Here is a 17,477-nt window from a genome sequence, read left to right on the forward strand (position 1 = left end):
TCCATTATTAATAACAAGTCGCCATGTTGCGAAAGTAAAGCAAACATCCCCAAAATCACTGTGCTTCACACTGTAAGACTTTTGTTGTAAATACATATTTTATGATTTTATTGCCTTATATTGTTGATTGTCTATTGCTTGTTTATTTTGCTTTTATTTCTCTATCTTGTTCCCTATTTATTCATAGTGGTTATTTTCTTAAAGGAGAACTCCGGTCAATTTTAACATTGAGCTCATTTTATTGTACATTTGGAGTGCTGTCAATACAGAGAACAACTACAAAAATCGGTGTTGCCTACACCGAGTTATTCTATTTTTAAAATTTGCACCCTGTTGACTTCAATGGGGCAAGTTTTAAACCTGCTTTTAGGCTCTTAACATCCTTGATGTGTCATTACAAGTGCACAGAAAATGTGAGTGATTCCTTCTGAGTGAACACGAGTGGATCTGACTGCCTACTTTGGACTTCAACCGAAAAACAGGATGTAAACAGGAATTTGCCCTGGCTTAAATAACACCATTTTTATTCATATCTTTCACATCTACTGCAGTCAGATCCACTCGTGTTCACTCAGAAGGAATCACTCACATTTTCTGTGCACTTGTAATGACACATCAAGTATGTTAAAATCAGGTTTAGTACTTGCCCTATTGAAGTCAACAGGGTGCAAATTTTAATAGAATAACTCGGTGTAGGCAACACCGATTTTTGTCGTTGTTCTCTGTATTGACAGCACTCCAAATGTACAAAAAAATTAGCTCAATGTTAAAATTGACCGGAGTTCTCCTTTAATTGTACTGCATTTTGGTCAACCTCGTTTTTTTTAAATGTGCTCTACAATCATTAATTTGATTAAAAAGATTTATTTTTTATTCACAGCATTATAATTTGTTCCAGTTTACTTCATTTTACTATATAACTTATACAGAACACTGGATCATCTATTCGGAGGCAACAAGAAGAGACACAGATCCTCGAAAGACTGCAAGTGCTTAATAAGTCACAGAGCTTGCATGTGTGCACAGAACACAAACACAGAGGAGTGTTGTTTAAGGTGGAAAGAGTGAGAAGTCCCTCAGATGGCGTAATTGTATAATGGGTGTCAGCAGGGATTTGTTTGGGAATTAAGACATGAGTGAACTTCAGAGACTAGATGTATTTAAATGCTTTAACTACAAAAGCAATCCTTGAGTAACTTGAATGGATATATTTTTATAATATGCACAAGTAACAAACACAAGATGTCTTTGTACATCAACTTAGCAAAAGATCTAGCAAGTCATGGGCACAGATGCGAAAGTAGAGGGTCATTTGGGGTCACTTAAATTTGAATTCTGAATTTGTTTGAGCAAAATTGGTTAATGCTTCGGCTAATACCCTTAACACAACAACAAATTAGTTTCAGTTCAAATAAAAGTTTTCCAGTATTGACCTTTCAGTCAACAAGCCTTCTTAAATTTTTAAAAAGTGTATTTTTTTTCTTCCTCATGGCTCATGTCATTTTGACCTTTTTATCTTAAAGAAGTCACCTAAACTAAGTTTCCAGTCATGTGCCCTTGTTAATAATTAAGCCACAGTCTTAAATTAGCGGAATTGTTTCCAAGTAATCCATGATGTCAGTATGGAAGTCCATCACCAAATAATTCAATAATGTAATTTTATTAGTAAGTTAACATCTTTGTGGTAAACATCCATATGGTGATTTAAATGAAGGGACAGAATGTGTGCTTCCTAATTACATCATGGGTAAGAAGATCTCAGGTCAGTGAATATCAAGCACATGCAACTTAGATGGAAATTCGGATTTATTCACAAATGTCTTCTTATGAGAGAGTTTTGAAACATTTTGATGCCAAGGACCCAAAAACATCATGATCCTTGTGAGGGACCCCCTTCCTAAAATATAGGCAGCTATATGTTTTTAAAGACCCGAGAGGAGTAAATGAGAGAAAAACAGCATTGTTCTAAAATTAAATAATTGGCTTTTGTATTGTCATTATACTTAAGCCAATAGCAAATTAATAACATTATATTTTATATCTCATTATGTTATTCATTCTCAGTCTTATTAAATATGTTTGAGAATTACAGTAATGTATAAAGCTCCAAGCACCCTCCTTCCCCGGGGTTCCTGTTTTAAAACTCTTCATGTAGATTTATACTCTATGACAATGAAATTACAGAAAATAAGTAACATTCATTAAAGTCCCCGAGTTAGAGATTATGTTGAAATAGCAGCTACCACACTTAGTATTTTTACAGTGAATATAGAGTAGCATACTGCACAATAATACTTGCACATTCAATCTGCATTTGAAGTGTTAAAAATGAACTTTATATCAGACACAGTCTTAACACCTTTTTGTGTATTATTAACATGATTTATTTATTATCTTAAAATGTAGCCTAATCATTATAGGCCTACTGCATAGCCTATCAGTAAGAGGTAGGCTACTGAAGCTAGTATTTATCAGTTCTAATAATGAAAATATCTTATGTCAAATCAATTTAGATAATTAATGTGGTTCAGATTACATAATATTTTGAGTTTCTATTGATTCAACCAATCTCCTTCATTGCATTAACTAATTTTTTAAATTTCAATCAACTCAACATTTTAAGGCAACCAGGTACTTTTTTAAGTTAAACCAACAATATTTTTTTTTACAGTGTATATCCTTTCACACTTGAATCACCCACCCAACACAAGACTCAAGGACCTAGACAGCATTTTTGGCATCAAACACTCAAACACTTAAATACTTGGCAACAGGTTTTCACTTCTCCCATGTTTAAAAAAAAAACATCCCAAATTCTGTGAAAATCCAATGTTGTAATTTTGGGAAAGAATTTAGTATTGAATTCGATTTTGTGATTTTCAAGTTGAGCGAGTTACCATGACGCACCGAGTTAAGGCTCGGAGACAAGCATTCATTCTTGCAATGCAAATGGGTCATTTTTTTAAAATTGAGATTTATATATCATCTGAAAGCTGATAAATAAGCTTTCCATTGATGTATGGTTTGTTAGGATATAACAATATTTGGCAGAAATACAACTATTTGAAAATCTGGAATCTGAGGGTGCAAAAAAATTGGTTGCATTCACTCACAAAAATAAATTTGATATATTTTGCGGTATAGGAAATTTACAAAATATCTTCATGGAACATGATCTTTAATATCCTAATGATTTTTGGCATAAAAGAAAAATCGATAATTTTGACCCATACAATGTTTTGTTTACTATTGCCACAAATACCCGTTCACTTTGTGACTGGTTTTGTGATCCAGGGTCACATATGATATAGTGGGGATTGAAAACTAGGCTTGCATGGAAAAACACAGAGTTCGGTTGACCTTTTTAATTAGTTTTTAATGAGTAACCAGTGGTTCTCGGGGTGATATTAGTTTAGTTTGTTACAAAAGAAATCCTATCAAAATCACTATGAAGTTACATGGTAAATCATCTGCCGATACCTTTGTTATTTTTAAGTTATTGCAAATAACAGCACTGAGCATGGAAAAATATGCATAAGCCTACATGTGTTTCTTTCAAAATCTCATGACACTATAAAGTTTCAGGGGGGGGGGGGGGGGGGGGAAAGGAACGTCATGAGCAACTAAACCTTTCCTAACTTAATTTGCATTGGTCAATGAGTAAAACTACGACTCTAATGATGTTATGCTGTGTACGTCAAATCAAGTATCAAGGTCTCCTGTTAGGGAGTTGTAAGCTGTGGAATTTTGTTCAGTCACTGAGAGATTTATATATTGTTGCTCGACACCATATGGGGGTCCATTTAATGTGTTATAGACCTCTTGCCTGTGCTGCTTCATGAGCAGCAACATTATGTTCCAAAATAAAAGATAAAACCCGAGTTGCTCCAACAACAGATGGTTCAGAACACATATTGCATGATGGTTTCATGAATTTAAAACATTAGTTATCATAAATTAATTCATTAAATGAGAATTTTCACAAAAATTGGCAGCACATTCGGATAAAACGATTTTCATGCATGTATAAATCATTTAAATGGAACTGGACAAAGTTTGCACTGTTGGTTGGTGGTTGCACAATGGTGGTTGGACATCTGAGTTGATTGCTTTCAGGTGGTTTTAGATGTTTTTTTTTTTTTTTTTTTTTTAGTAAAACCATAGTAACCTTTAAAAGCCTTAAAAAGAAACTTCCTGTCAGATGCATGTGACATTCCTTAGCATAGAAGAGTGTAGCATAGAAATATAGGCTATAGCTACATGCAGGTAAAAAAAAAAAAGTAAAAAAAAAAAAAAAAAATTAGTTTGTGTGATCACACTTTATGTCCTTTTTACAGTGTAGGCCTACTTAAAAAAATGTTAGGGATTATAGTGTTAGTAATTTACTGTTTTTACTATAGTAAATACATGTAACGTAAAAAGACCTTGATTTTAAGGTTTCCTAGTTACAGTCTAATTGTACATTTAAGTAGCCTATATTTAATTATTAATTATGAATATTAATTAACAACATGCATAATATAGGGTTAGGAATAGGGTTAGCTGCATGAAATGATGCATCATTTAGGCTACTGTTATTGCTGCAGTAGGCTAGTCTAAGTATGTATATGTAACAAGGACACGATGTTACATCGTTTTGTAACCAGACGCGATCCTCTACGGACGCGATGCGACAAGATTCCAGCGACAAATAATTTGTCTGTCCTTACCAGACGTGACGCGACTATTAGACACGATAAAAATCACAGCCAATCAGAAGAGCGCATGGGCGCCGACGGGGTCTGGTACGCTCCCGGCGCAACGAAATGGATAAGTAGACTACATAATCAAATTTATTAATGTTACACCATTTTAACATGATAAAAAATACATACTTAGTTACTGAAACAATCGTAGTCATAGAATAAACTCTGTTAACAATGAGTTGACAGTTTGAACGTTCTTGTTCACTTTTATTTCTTTTGAACTATATGAGGTTAATTGTTGCTTTCAGTAGGCTACGGCTATAAAAGACACAGAAAATGATATTCAAACTCACACAGACACTTTTAACATTAAATAATGCACACAAAAACAGTAAGCCTACCCGAGATTAGGCTATAGGCTACTTCTGTTGTTGTTTCAGCCTCGATGTCGCAGAGAAACCGTTTCTAAAATAGAATCATCGCGTGTTAGGACACGGTGTTACCATAAAGTAGCTATGTGGGCTGCAAAAATGTTTGTTCTACTATACCATAAAAGATTAATGTTCTTGGAAGAGCTCATCTTGTTTTGGGAACCATACAATGGGCAGGCACACACAAAGTTACATTGTATAGAGATGTGTTTTGGACTAAATAACTGCACTAAAAGTACATCACATCCTGACATTAACACATCTTTTCTAGCTATGTACACTGTTGTTGGACTGGTCAGATCTGGCAGAGCTGGGTGATTTACTGCCAGTGTGATAGCCCAGGAGGATCACTGCTGACCTTACAGAGATTGAGCTGTACCTCTTGTACTGTAATCTAGACCATTGCTGGATTTATCCAAGGCCTTATCACTGGGCAGAGAGGCTAAGGTGTGTGGCAATGCCAGCCCCGTGTACGTGTGCTAATCAGCCTGGCCTGTGCACTTTTGGTGGCATCCGTTCTGTCTTCACATTCTCGTGTTGTATTGATGGCATGAACTCTCAACACCATGAAGCTCAAGAAGTTGTGTTTCCCTCTGGCCCGCAGTGGGAACAATCAGCTATAAATGCTCAAATGGTTAGTGTATCACTGAAATTAATATCTCTCTGATTGCTTTATGACATTAAGGCTATATTTGAACAGCGTATCGTAAAGGCTTGTATTAACATTGTCTTGAGTCCAAGTTTAAATTGGATTGTAAAATGCATCGATACATCATAATGTACTTTGGATGACTTTAATTTTCTTCTGAAAAACCACTTCTGTATATGGATTTTTTTGGAAAGGTATTTGCGCTTCTCTTCAAAATAACTGTCAGCTGCTTGTTCTGTCAGTGGTGCTTTTTATTAGATAGAGATGCATCATTTAGATTGTGTAAAAATCCTTAATCGTGTCAGAAAGTATACATGAAGGAAATGTGCCGCATAAATAAATCATTATCATTAGCAATATAGAATGGTAATGGCCTAATTATATCTCCTAGAAATATATAGTATATATAATAGTCACAGCCAGGGATAAATAACACCTCCATTTGCAATGTGATCGTGGAAATTCAAGTGTTAATTGATGACTGGCAAAGATTTTGGCTCTAGCCATAAGTAAATCGTAGGACCCATGGGAGTGACAGATGAGATAGGGAAAGTTTGGAGCAAACAGGTGTTGGGTCTCACCATCTCACTGTGAACCATCAGCCACAGTGACGAAAGCTTCCCAGAGTTCCCTTCTATTCCTCCACTCTGTCACTAAGCAACTTTACAGTATCACACACAGGCCTTTGCTCATACTGTGGCCGGAGCGATGGAGACGAGCCAGGATGGGGCAAGGAAATCCTATTAAGGACATGACTGAAAGCCAAAACCTACTAAAGGTACTTATTTATTTGCAAGTATTCAGGTAAAACTCATAGCATTCTGTGTGGTATTCTATAAAAACTTGTATTCTTGTACTTTAGCTCAAACAGTTATGTAAAACCAAGGTCATGGATTTGATTTCCAGGGAATGCATGAACTGAATGCAATATCAATTGTTTTGGATGAAAACATCTACCAAATTGGTAGATTTAAAACAAATGACCTTTGTGGGTTGGATGGATTAATCTAGAGAAGCATGGGTACAACTTTTTCTCAAGTGGTTCTCATACTTTTAAGACTACCTAATGATCACCTTACAACAGCTTGCATGTGATGTAAAATTGCAATTTGAAATGATGATTCATAAAAAAATAAAATTCTACCAAATTGGTTCAATATTAGGTGACAAAAACATTCAGAACATATATATTTTCTGTATGTTCACGTTGACCTTTGCAGTGTAAACACCAGTAATGCTGGTCATCAGCATATATGTTGTGTTTTGGATGGGAAGCTAGTGTGTGCATGGGAACCAGCAAGACTTACTTTATCATCCAGTATGGTATTTTGGGTGGAGCAGTTTGACAAAGGAAGTCTTGTTGGTTAAGAAGCTTGTTGGTTGAAATACCAATGGAAAATCATTATAGTCTAAGATGGTCTTTTCAGCTTGAAAAGTCCACTTTTGTAATATATGTAATATATATCACTCTTAAAGGGATAGTTCACTCAAAAATGTAAATTCTGAAGATCTTTTTAATGAAATCTGAGAGTACTCTTCACTGACAGCTACGCAACTACCACTTTCACGCTTCATAAAGTTCATAAAGAGATCATAAAACTAATCCATTTTAATTGAGCAGTTTAGTCGACATTTTCTGAAGAGATTCGATCATTTTATATGATGAATGGATTTAATTTAGGCTTTTATTCACATTTAAACATTTATCAGCGAACATAAACAGAAGCTCAACTGAATGTTTATATGTGAATAAAACCCAAAATTCAATCTGTTCATTATATAAAGCGATCAGGTCTCTTCAGAAATTTTTAAATAATCTGTTGGGACAGAAAGGTCTCAGATTTCATCAAAAAGATCGTCATTTATGTTCTGAAGATGAACGAAAGTCTAAATGTGTTTGGAACAATACGAGGGGGAGTAATTAATTCATTTTTGGGTGAACTGTCCCTTTAAGGTTATGCATTAGACTCTAATTATTAGACTCTAATTATTCGATGCAGTTAATATAGTAGAAAATATATGCATGGCATACACTATGCATATATTTTATGAATCTAAACATTCTTTTACTCACAAAGCCCATATGGATTCAGTGGAAATATAAGTTTACGGAATTGTTACATAAGAGCATGTATGGTCAAGTACGGGGTGCATGCAGTAGATTTTGTGGCTTAGTGGTGTCTATGTATTTATAGTTCCTGATAAAGTGTCCAACCCATTTCAGTCCCCCCATTGCCCTTCCACAGGGGGAGTAATCCAATAAAGAGGAGCACAGGAGTTGCTCCTCCATCTCTCTTTCAAGAACCAAAGACGCACAGCACATCACGGCACAGGACAGGCAAGTTGAGCATCAAGAAAATTCTCTTCTCTTCTCTTCTCTTCTCTTCTCTTCTCTTCTCTTCTCTTCTCTTCTCTTCTCTTCTCTTCTCTTCTCTTCTCTTCTCTTCTCTTCTCTTCTCTTCTCTTCTCTTCTCTTCTCTTCTCTTCTCTTCTCTTCTCTTATATGTTTTTGCCATTAATTCCACCCAATTTATCCTATTGCTTTTTTATTTGCATCTAATAAACTTCAACTTTTTAATCTTCACTGAAACTTCAGATTTTTTCAGAAAACATCTGATCTTATCATTATCAATCGATATACTGTATTTAACGTAAATTCTTCCAATGCATAAATAGCTGTTTCACATTCTCCCTTTTCTTTCTATTGTCTGTCCTCTATGATAGTTTCAATGCTTCTGAGCCAAATACTTTTCACTGAACCATATTTTAAAAGCTCAAGGTGGTTTATTTATTAAATTAAACCAGTAGAGATGGAATGTGTGCTTCAGACTTAGGATTTGCAGTGGAAAGTAGGCTGCATTTTACATGATTACTGAAATGTAAAAGCATTTGTGGACATGCCAAGATGAGCCAGTATGTATTTTCTAATGGATGTGGTTTTTAATAAATCTTCCAGGTTTGAGATTTATACCTGAAATAGTGCTATAGTACTGGTATTAAATGTTTTGCCCTCTTTTTTTGCTTACTTGTTGGTATGGGGATAAATAAATGCGTCAGGCATCTCCACAGCCACCTGTCAGTCCTTCATAGTTATGGCTGAAAGGTTCCACAAACCGAGGCCCTCTTGTCTTTAATTAGCTGCACGTTTCACTGCATCACTCATGGTTTAATCGTAAATGAGTGGGTTGGTTTGGGGCTTCATTGAGGTAATTCACATGACTCATTAAGGTAATTCACATGACTCAAAAAGATTCCCCAGCTAAGCTCTTGCGTCAGTCTTATTTAATCCCTGGGTACTGTATGTGCATGTCGATGTCTGTTTGAGACTGAGGCGACTGAGGAAGATATGCCTCTTTACTGATAGTAAGGGACACACTGGGGACAGCTGGAACCACAGAGACTTCTCTTGATCTGGTGCCCAGTGTTGGTGCCAGCTTGCCAGGCTGAGGACAGATCAAAGAATCCATTCAGAAACAACAGTGTGATCTGACAAGTGTTCACAGTGCAGATTTAGCTGACTCCACTGCCTCTCTGTGGGAGACGCACAGAACATAAAGGAGTCTATGAAGTTATAATAAAGGTCACACACACACACACAATGAGATCATGACCTCACTCTCATGTGGCATAGTGGCTATAGCTTAGGTTTAATCAACAGAAGGCAGATGCACTTTATTTTGATGGTCCCCTTTATGCATTCTGTTGATATAAGCAATGTTGCTCCTACATGTCAACTAACTCTCATTGAGTAGTAGTTGAATATTAGTAGGCTGTTAGGGATAAGGTTAGGATTAGTAGAATAAGTTGACATTTACTTGCAAAGTTACTTATAGTCAGTAGAATGCCTGTTGGGGGACCATCAAGTAAGTAAAGTGTTAGCAGATATTGAAGGGATAGTTGACCCAAAAATGAAAATTTTGTCATCATTTATTCAACCTCACGTTTTCAAGAGTTTCTTTCTTCTGTTGAACACAAAAGAAGATATTTTGAAGAATGTCGGTAAGCAGACATTTGATGGTAGCTATTGACTTCCATAGTATTTTTTACCATCAACTGTAGTTGAACTCGTAGTGAACTTGGTACACTTTACCAAGTCTACTGAAGTGACACAGCTAGACAAGCTTTACAGAGACTTTTGTTGTGTTAGAATGAGACTCTCTGAGAAAATAAGCCACAGGATTGGTGTGGAGCTCAGAGCGGGTAAGCTTTGAGTGCACAAATGCTATTCTGGACAGTTCTGAGGGATAACGCAGGAATATTAGCAGGGCTTTTCTGAGGAAGACACAACAGCTGGGACTAATACAATGGCATGCATTCCACTCTTGCTTTAGAAAGTTTGCGTCATATAGTTAGCCTTTATCAAGAAGAGGTTAAGCACTGGTATTATAGGCCTACTAGTTAAGTTTCATGCCTAACATGATTCCAAACTATTATCTGAACGGCATTCTCAATGTCCCCCTCAACCTTTCTGCACCATCTAAAACACTTTTATTATTTAGGAACTGTTTAAACCCAAGATGGCGGAGCGCTATGACTGCCACTACTGCAAGGAGTCTCTGTTTGGGAACAAGTATGTTCTGCGTGATGAAAATCCATACTGTGTGAAGTGCTATGAGAGCCTGTACTCCAACACCTGCGAGGAGTGCAAGAAACCCATTGGCTGCAACAGCAGAGTATGTTAATCTTCACAATTTCTACCTTAAAATGTTTTTACTAAAAGACACAATCCAAAACAGCTGGAGCTACCCTGGTACACTTTAGCATACTTTAATTATGACGGAAATAACATGATTTAAGATAATATTTAAGTGTGAAGTGAATGTAATGTTTGCAGACACTTAATTAAAACTGAATGCAAATGTATTAGCTATATTAGCTTAAATTTATATTAAATGCAATTAGCTGACTTTAGAGTGTTTTTTATCTATACCTAAGTAGGACTTAAGTACATCTTTATATGTAATTTCATAATAACTGATATTGTCTAAAGTGTACTATCAAAAGTACTGACAAGCATTTAGTAAACTAAAATATACTTTAAGTTTCTGTTAAAACTTGTATGTCATGTATTTAAATATATTTGTAATTATTGTAAAGGTGAAGAATAGTACTAATATTATACTATACTTAATAATAATATAGTACATTTAAAATATATGAACTTAAAATGTAATTTCAAGTAACACACTACAGTTAAACATACATCAAGTACTTTAAATGTGCTTTAGTGTTAGTTAATGATTTAATGATTTAAACTGTACTTTAAAGGAAAAAACTTTCATTTTACATTATTACAAAGTGCACCTTTTAAAAGTATACTTACTTAAGTGTGTTAAACAGTCATAAAAGTACACTTAAATGGATTTTATTTCATTAATATTTTATAATCTGCAAGTACAGTTTAAAAAAAATTAAGTGCAATCAAGTGCACTACTTCTTCAAATGTGCTCCAACTTAAATAGCAGGAAATATCCAGAAATATGCACTTTTCTTAATTCCATTAGAATGACAGTTCAAACAGACTGTGCACCATATCAGAGCTCAGTATGTTCTGCAGAACAAGATTTGAGCATTTTTATTTAGTAACACTGTACACAATGATTTGGAGCTCTGTGTGACCCTCTGAAAGCTGAGAGATCACCAGGAGAGCGGTGGGGAATAGTATGAATGCCAGCTCATGCACACTGGACTGATCCCAGCAGGACATCAGTGCTGGGGAGTGAGTCCAAAACCAAACAAAGAGACCAGATGAGCTTTTGTGGAATTACCAGTACTCATTTACCTTGGAGACAGAAACACAGAGCATCAGTTTTACCCTTGAACTCTGTGAACATATTAAAGGGACAGTTCACCCAAAAATTATAATTCTTTCATTTACTCACCGTTATGATTTTCCAAACCCATAAGATTTCAGATCATCTTTGGAACACAAATGAAAGTAGCCTATATTTAATAGCTATTTTTGTCCGTCCATTGAAAGTCCACGCAACCCAAATTGTCACGCTATTAAAAAGTACAAAAGGACATTGTAAATGCATTGATCCGTATTCATATGTGAATAAAAACCTAAATTAAATCTGTTCATCATACAAAGTGACCATGTCTCTTCAGAAGACTTAGTGATTAAACTGTTATATTTACATGGATTACTTCTACAATGTATTTTTGTGCTTTTTGAAGTGTAAACATTTTTGGACTTTATGGTAAAAAAATGATGTGTGTGAAAGTCTTATGGGTTTGGAACAACATGAGGGTTACACAAATGTCATGTTTGGATGAACTATTCATTTAAGCTCTATGCTACAGACTTGTGCTACAGAGATGAATCATACCTCAAGTCATGCAGCTTGTTGAGAAGAAGTGTACTCTTACATGTCAAAGCGATTAAACATACTTTTTTTATTGCAGATGATAAAACTGGTGAAAAATCCCATCCACTTGCATTAAATAAGGGACCTGAGCTATAACTAGGGACTACAGTAGCAACAGCATTGCACAGTGCTAAAAGCTACTCAAAACACTTTAACCACATGCCCTAAAAAACACGTTAAAAAGGAAGAAGAAATATAAATTTATATAGACGTGTGGGGCTCTCTCTACAGGCTCCTGTGAGTTTCTATCGTTAGTGTCACATTACATGGTCATTAGTCCTGATGAGGAGCTTGTCACTTGTTTTGAGGACAGGCCTGGGGTGGGACCACATCTGTGTGGTGTGTCCTTGGCCCAGTTAGCTATCCCGCTACCCCCTCTAGAAGCAGCCAATCAGCATGACCTCATAGCACCTTGGGCCAGCGATTTAACGAGCACAAAAAACTCTCTCTCTCTCTCTCTCTCTCCAAATTGGTGGATAATTAAAGCAGTGGTGTCATACATGCATCCTGAGGCGATGTGCGTGCACAGCCCAGGACAGACTCTCACTAACGCACACCAATTGGCAGATCACACTGCGATTGGTCGCAGACGCCAGCACCTGCGGCTCTCATTGGAGAGTGACCCGCTGTGAAGCTGACATTGAGGAACCCTTTACCCTCCCTCTCTCCCTAATTATCAGTTCAAAGGCTGAAAAAGACCACTGAGGCCAAGCACATTCTCCCTTAACCCTAAGTTTGATGCAGGTGAGACAATGGAGGTTCAAATCGTCCTTACTTGCTTGCTTTTGTCCTCAGGATCTGTCTTATAAGGACCGTCACTGGCATGATGACTGCTTCCACTGCTTCAAATGCCAACGTTCTCTGGTGGACAAGCCATTCTCCACCAAGGACGAGCAATTACTGTGTACTGAGTGTTATTCCAATGAGTATTCCTCTAAATGTTATGAGTGCAAGAAGACAATCATGCCAGGTAAGTGAAACATTAGCTTGCTTGTAATGCTCCTCACACATGTTCTTAGTCATTTAGAAACCTGATTGATGCATCAAGACTCATCACAATGAGGCATCTGACAGTATCTTTTGACATTATTAACTGTGTGACATATGAATCAATTTAAAGGGATAGTTGACCCAAAAATGAAAATTCTGCTATCAATGTTCCACAAGACTTTGATGCTTCAGAACGTTCATAAAGACATTGAAAAATGAATCCATAATCTTCTGTAAAAACACGATTGCTTTATATGATGACCAGATTACTTTTATTCACATATAAACATTGATCAACACATCGATCACATCAAATATGGTGAACGGAAGCTCAATTGTTGTGCTTGATGCGCCAAAACAAACCTCTGGTTCTTGCGGAATATCAAATATGTTTGCATTACACACAAGAACAAAACTCGTTGGGTTTCTTTTACAATGTCTTTATCAACTCTTTTAGTCAGTGGAATGAACTTTCAATGGAAGTACAGAAATCTCTCAGTTTTCATTTAAAATGTCTTTAATGTGTTTCGAAGATGAACGAAAGTCTTATGTGGAATGACATGAGGGTGATGGTGCCTTCCAGTCAAGTTGGAAAGATCATACTGTACTTATGATTTGAACACATATGAACATCAATACAAAGTTGTATTTACTCTTGGTATCTGAGTTGAGGGCCTGTCAGAAAACATCTGTTTTCTGTAAGAAAACATGTCGGACAAATGGATGCATCGTTTGTATTAATAGTACATTTTATACAATTAGGCTAATGATTTATTTATTTATTTTTTGTTGTTGTTACATTTACAAGTTGCATGTACAAAATACCATTGTATTGTTCAATCTACAGCATCTTCATAAATTAAAAAAAACACAAACCTTTGAAACACAAACAAATTTTATTTATCATTTTGTAGATGTAGAGTTAAAAAAAAAATCAAAAATAATTATTGTCATTAATTACTCACCCTCATGTCATTCCAAACCTGCAAGACTTTAAGATTTTTGATGAAATCTGAGAGCTTTCTGTCCCTCCATTGACAGCTACGCAACTACCACTCTGACGCTAAAAAAACGTGTGAGAGCCAATGAGGTTCATTCTCTTGTGTTACGCAGAACGTTTGAGCTTCCGCAAGAACCAATGAGGTTTGTTCTTTTGCACCAAGCAGGTTAAGTTAAGCTTCTGTTTATGTTCGCGGATCAGTGTTTAAATGTGAATACTAACCTAAATTCAACGTGTTCATCATAAAAAGTGATCGAGTCTCCTTCGAAAATTTGGACTAAACCGCTGTGGTAGTTCCGTAGCTGTCTATGGAGGGACAGAAAGCTCTCATATTTCATTAAAAAGATCTTCATTTGTGTTCCGAAGATGAACGAAAATCTCACGGGTTTGGAACAACATGAAGGTGAACATTATATGATGACAGAATTTTTGGGTGAACTATCCCTTTAATAGGCTATAATCCATCCTCACTATTATCTTGCCAAGTCATGGGATATTTGTTTGTCTGTCTGCATTTGTCTCTATGTCTCTCAGGCTCCAGGAAGATGGAGCATAAGGGGAACAGCTGGCACGAGACCTGCTTTTCCTGCCAGCGCTGTCAGCAGCCCATTGGAACCAAGAGCTTTATTCCTAAAGACAACAATAACTACTGCGTGCCCTGCTACGAGAAGCAATTTGCACTGCAGTGTGTGCACTGCAAGAAGGTAAGAACAGCTGGAATGCAACATGTGGCTTTGAATATATGAAACTGAAAAGTATTAAATGATATCACACCTTTTTTGTTTCCTCTCAGCCAATCACCACTGGGGGCGTGACCTACCATGACCAGCCATGGCATAAGGACTGCTTCTTGTGTACAGGCTGTAAGCTGCAGCTGTCTGGCCAACGCTTCACCTCTCGTGATGACTTTGCCTATTGCCTCAATTGCTTCTGCAATCTGTATGCCAAGAAGTGTGCTGCCTGCACCACCCCTATTAGCGGTATGAGCATTCAACACATTTACATCTCCTTATGTTTGGAAGTTAATATATTTGTACTGAAAGTTGCAATGAAACAGAAGTAGCGACAGATCTTTTCTTATCTATTTTATCATGTACAGTTGCAAGAAAAAGTATGTGAAAGTATGTGCAGATTCTGTGAAAATGTGAATAATTTTAAAATAAGAGACTACTGTCCTAAATAAGAGGACATATTTTTTTTTACATATTGTCCACAAGACAAACAAATAGATGAATTTATTAAAATGATCCCGTTCAAAAGTTTATGAACCATTGATTCTTAATACTGTGTTGTTACTTGGATGATCCACAACTGGATCATTACATGTAAACATTTTTTTTATGTAAAATACATTTTCACAGATTCTGCAAGGGGTTCACATACTTTTTCTTGCAACTGTATCTGAATGAAACAGAATTATTGAAAAATAAAAAATGTAGAAAGGGGTGGCGTTAAAGTGGACTAAAGTCCAGCATGTCACCAGAGAGAAATCTGTCATTTCACTGGAAGATTGAATCGTGACATTTTGATTAAAACAGTTTTAAATTAAACAAATGCATGGATGAATATAGATAGGGTGTGTTTTCATTTCATGCTGACTTTCATGTACACACACAAATCACCCTATTAAAGGAATCGTTTACTCAAATTTGTTTTAAATCCATAAAACTTTGAAATTTTTTGAAGAATATCCTGGCCACTTTTTTAGTAAAAGTGATTCAGGATTGAAGCTATAAAGCTCAACTCGACAGAAAAGCTCCATGAAGGTATATTAAAAGAAGTCCATGTGAGGATACTGGTATTCTAAAGCCATACAATGGCAATTATGTGAGAAACAGACAAAAAATAAATTACTTCTATCACTTTTTTTTTTTTTTTGTGATTTTTGTCATTTTGGAGATTTTGAAAGTCCCTTTTCTAATTCATCCTGATTAGGCTATATTGAAAAAAGCATCCATAATATATATATATATATATATATAATAAAAAAACACATTTAAACACAAAGGGAAAAAAGAACATACAGGTTTTGAACGACCTTTCTGACCTCAGGACCTGTATGAATCTCCCAGCAATCTTCTTGTCCACACTTTAGCAAATAAAATCCATATTTCACATGACATTATTGCTATTTGATCAGGAGTTTTTTATTTTATTTGTTACTGTCATATCCTTTGCAGGTCTAGGAGGAAGCAAATACATCTCCTTTGAAGAGAGACAGTGGCACAACGACTGCTTCAACTGCAAGAAGTGCTTGGTGTCTCTGGTGGGCCGTGGCTTCCTGACTGAGAGGGATGACATCCTGTGTCCTGACTGTGGCAAAGATATCTGATCACACAGCATAGCACTGCAATTCCTAACATTTTATTCTTTCATCAAAGTTAAATAGCAATACAAGCTTTTATCATAGCTAATATATTTGTCTAATAAAAGTTTAAAGGAGCCTGTGTGTGCCAAGGCCTATTATATAATATTGTGTCATGTCCTTGTGGTCAGGGTTTAAAATGTTGCCAAACAAAAGAAACATATGCAGAGTGAAAATGGTTAAATGTCTTTGTTTTAAGATATAAAGACATAAAGCACATAAGTGTTATTGCCTATATACCTTTTTTTGTGACTAACATTTGCTTTTGACTCATCAATCAATATTTGTCATTTATAGACTGTAAAGAATTTGCTGTAGCTCATAATAAACTTATTGAAAAGGCATCAATGAAAGCCTCAGTACTGCTTGCAAGAGATCACTACAATAAAAAAGTGACTGACATTCAACGAATTTACTCTAAATATGCCTCAGCTGTTCTTTCTTATCTTTCAGTGAAACCTAAAACAGAACTCAAAGGTCTTATTCGTCATGCATCTGTCTCTGTAGCTTATTAAAAGCAATTTAAGTTTATTCAAATCTATTCTTACCTAAGGTTCAATTTATTATATGGAAAGGACTTCATAGATCAAAATCTCCAGTACACATAGCCTACATGTGTAAAAAAAAAAAAAAAAAAACATTGAGCATGGTGTGACAAAAAAAGCGACATAATGCGAATGAATGAATGAATGAATAGCTGCAGTAACGTAAGATCATGGATGTCATCAGATGTTGGCCTAGAAGACACTGGCCTATGGCTCCACCTTGTGGTAAAATGTTAAATTATATTTTCATCTGCTAAATGCAGAAATACAAAATAATGAATATGATTTTGTTTGAAAAGCCATTATAACTTCCAAAAGTAGGCCATAACTCGAAATCTTTAGTGTTTCAGGACTACAAACGTGTCAGTCTATTGTAAAATCTAACATTCTAACCAAGCGCCACAAATCAAGAATAATTAGCTCATTAAAAAAAAAAACTAT

The 17,477-nt window shown here is 35.8% G+C and overlaps 1 protein-coding gene across 4 annotated transcripts; it reads left to right on the forward strand.

The window, feature by feature from the left end:
- Window positions 1-6,352: 6,352 nt before the first annotated feature.
- Window positions 6,353-16,910, forward strand: fhl2b (four and a half LIM domains 2b). 4 transcript variants are annotated; one of them, XM_081380189.1, is made up of 7 exons: window positions 6,353-6,543; window positions 7,990-8,103; window positions 10,265-10,438; window positions 12,932-13,106; window positions 14,661-14,830; window positions 14,920-15,106; window positions 16,307-16,910. In XM_081380189.1, exons 3-7 carry the CDS (start codon window positions 10,283-10,285, stop codon window positions 16,456-16,458), a joined length of 840 nt encoding a protein of 279 aa, XP_081236315.1. In that variant the 5' UTR covers window positions 6,353-6,543; window positions 7,990-8,103; window positions 10,265-10,282; the 3' UTR covers window positions 16,459-16,910. The 4 variants fall into 4 exon arrangements, with proteins under 4 accessions (XP_081236315.1, XP_081236316.1, XP_081236317.1 ...); XM_081380190.1 differs by having other exon boundaries at window positions 8,012-8,103; XM_081380192.1 differs by lacking the exon at window positions 6,353-6,543 and having other exon boundaries at window positions 8,008-8,103; window positions 10,265-10,335.
- The last annotated feature ends 567 nt before the right edge of the window (window positions 16,911-17,477 follow it).

The sequence above is a fragment of the Scardinius erythrophthalmus genome, assembly GCF_964197995.2.
Source record: "Scardinius erythrophthalmus genome assembly, chromosome: 12".
In the NCBI taxonomy this organism is placed as follows: domain Eukaryota; kingdom Metazoa; phylum Chordata; class Actinopteri; order Cypriniformes; family Leuciscidae; genus Scardinius; species Scardinius erythrophthalmus.

Excerpts from the sequence above, each read along its gene's own strand:
- fhl2b (XM_081380189.1), top strand. The coding sequence starts at position 10,283 with ATGGCGGAGCGCTATGACTGCCACTACTGCAAGGAGTCTCTGTTTGGG. Across the intron at positions 13,107-14,660 it reads CAAGAAGACAATCATGCCAG|GCTCCAGGAAGATGGAGCAT; the intron begins GTAAGTGAAACA and ends TATGTCTCTCAG. Across the intron at positions 14,831-14,919 it reads AGTGTGTGCACTGCAAGAAG|CCAATCACCACTGGGGGCGT; the intron begins GTAAGAACAGCT and ends GTTTCCTCTCAG.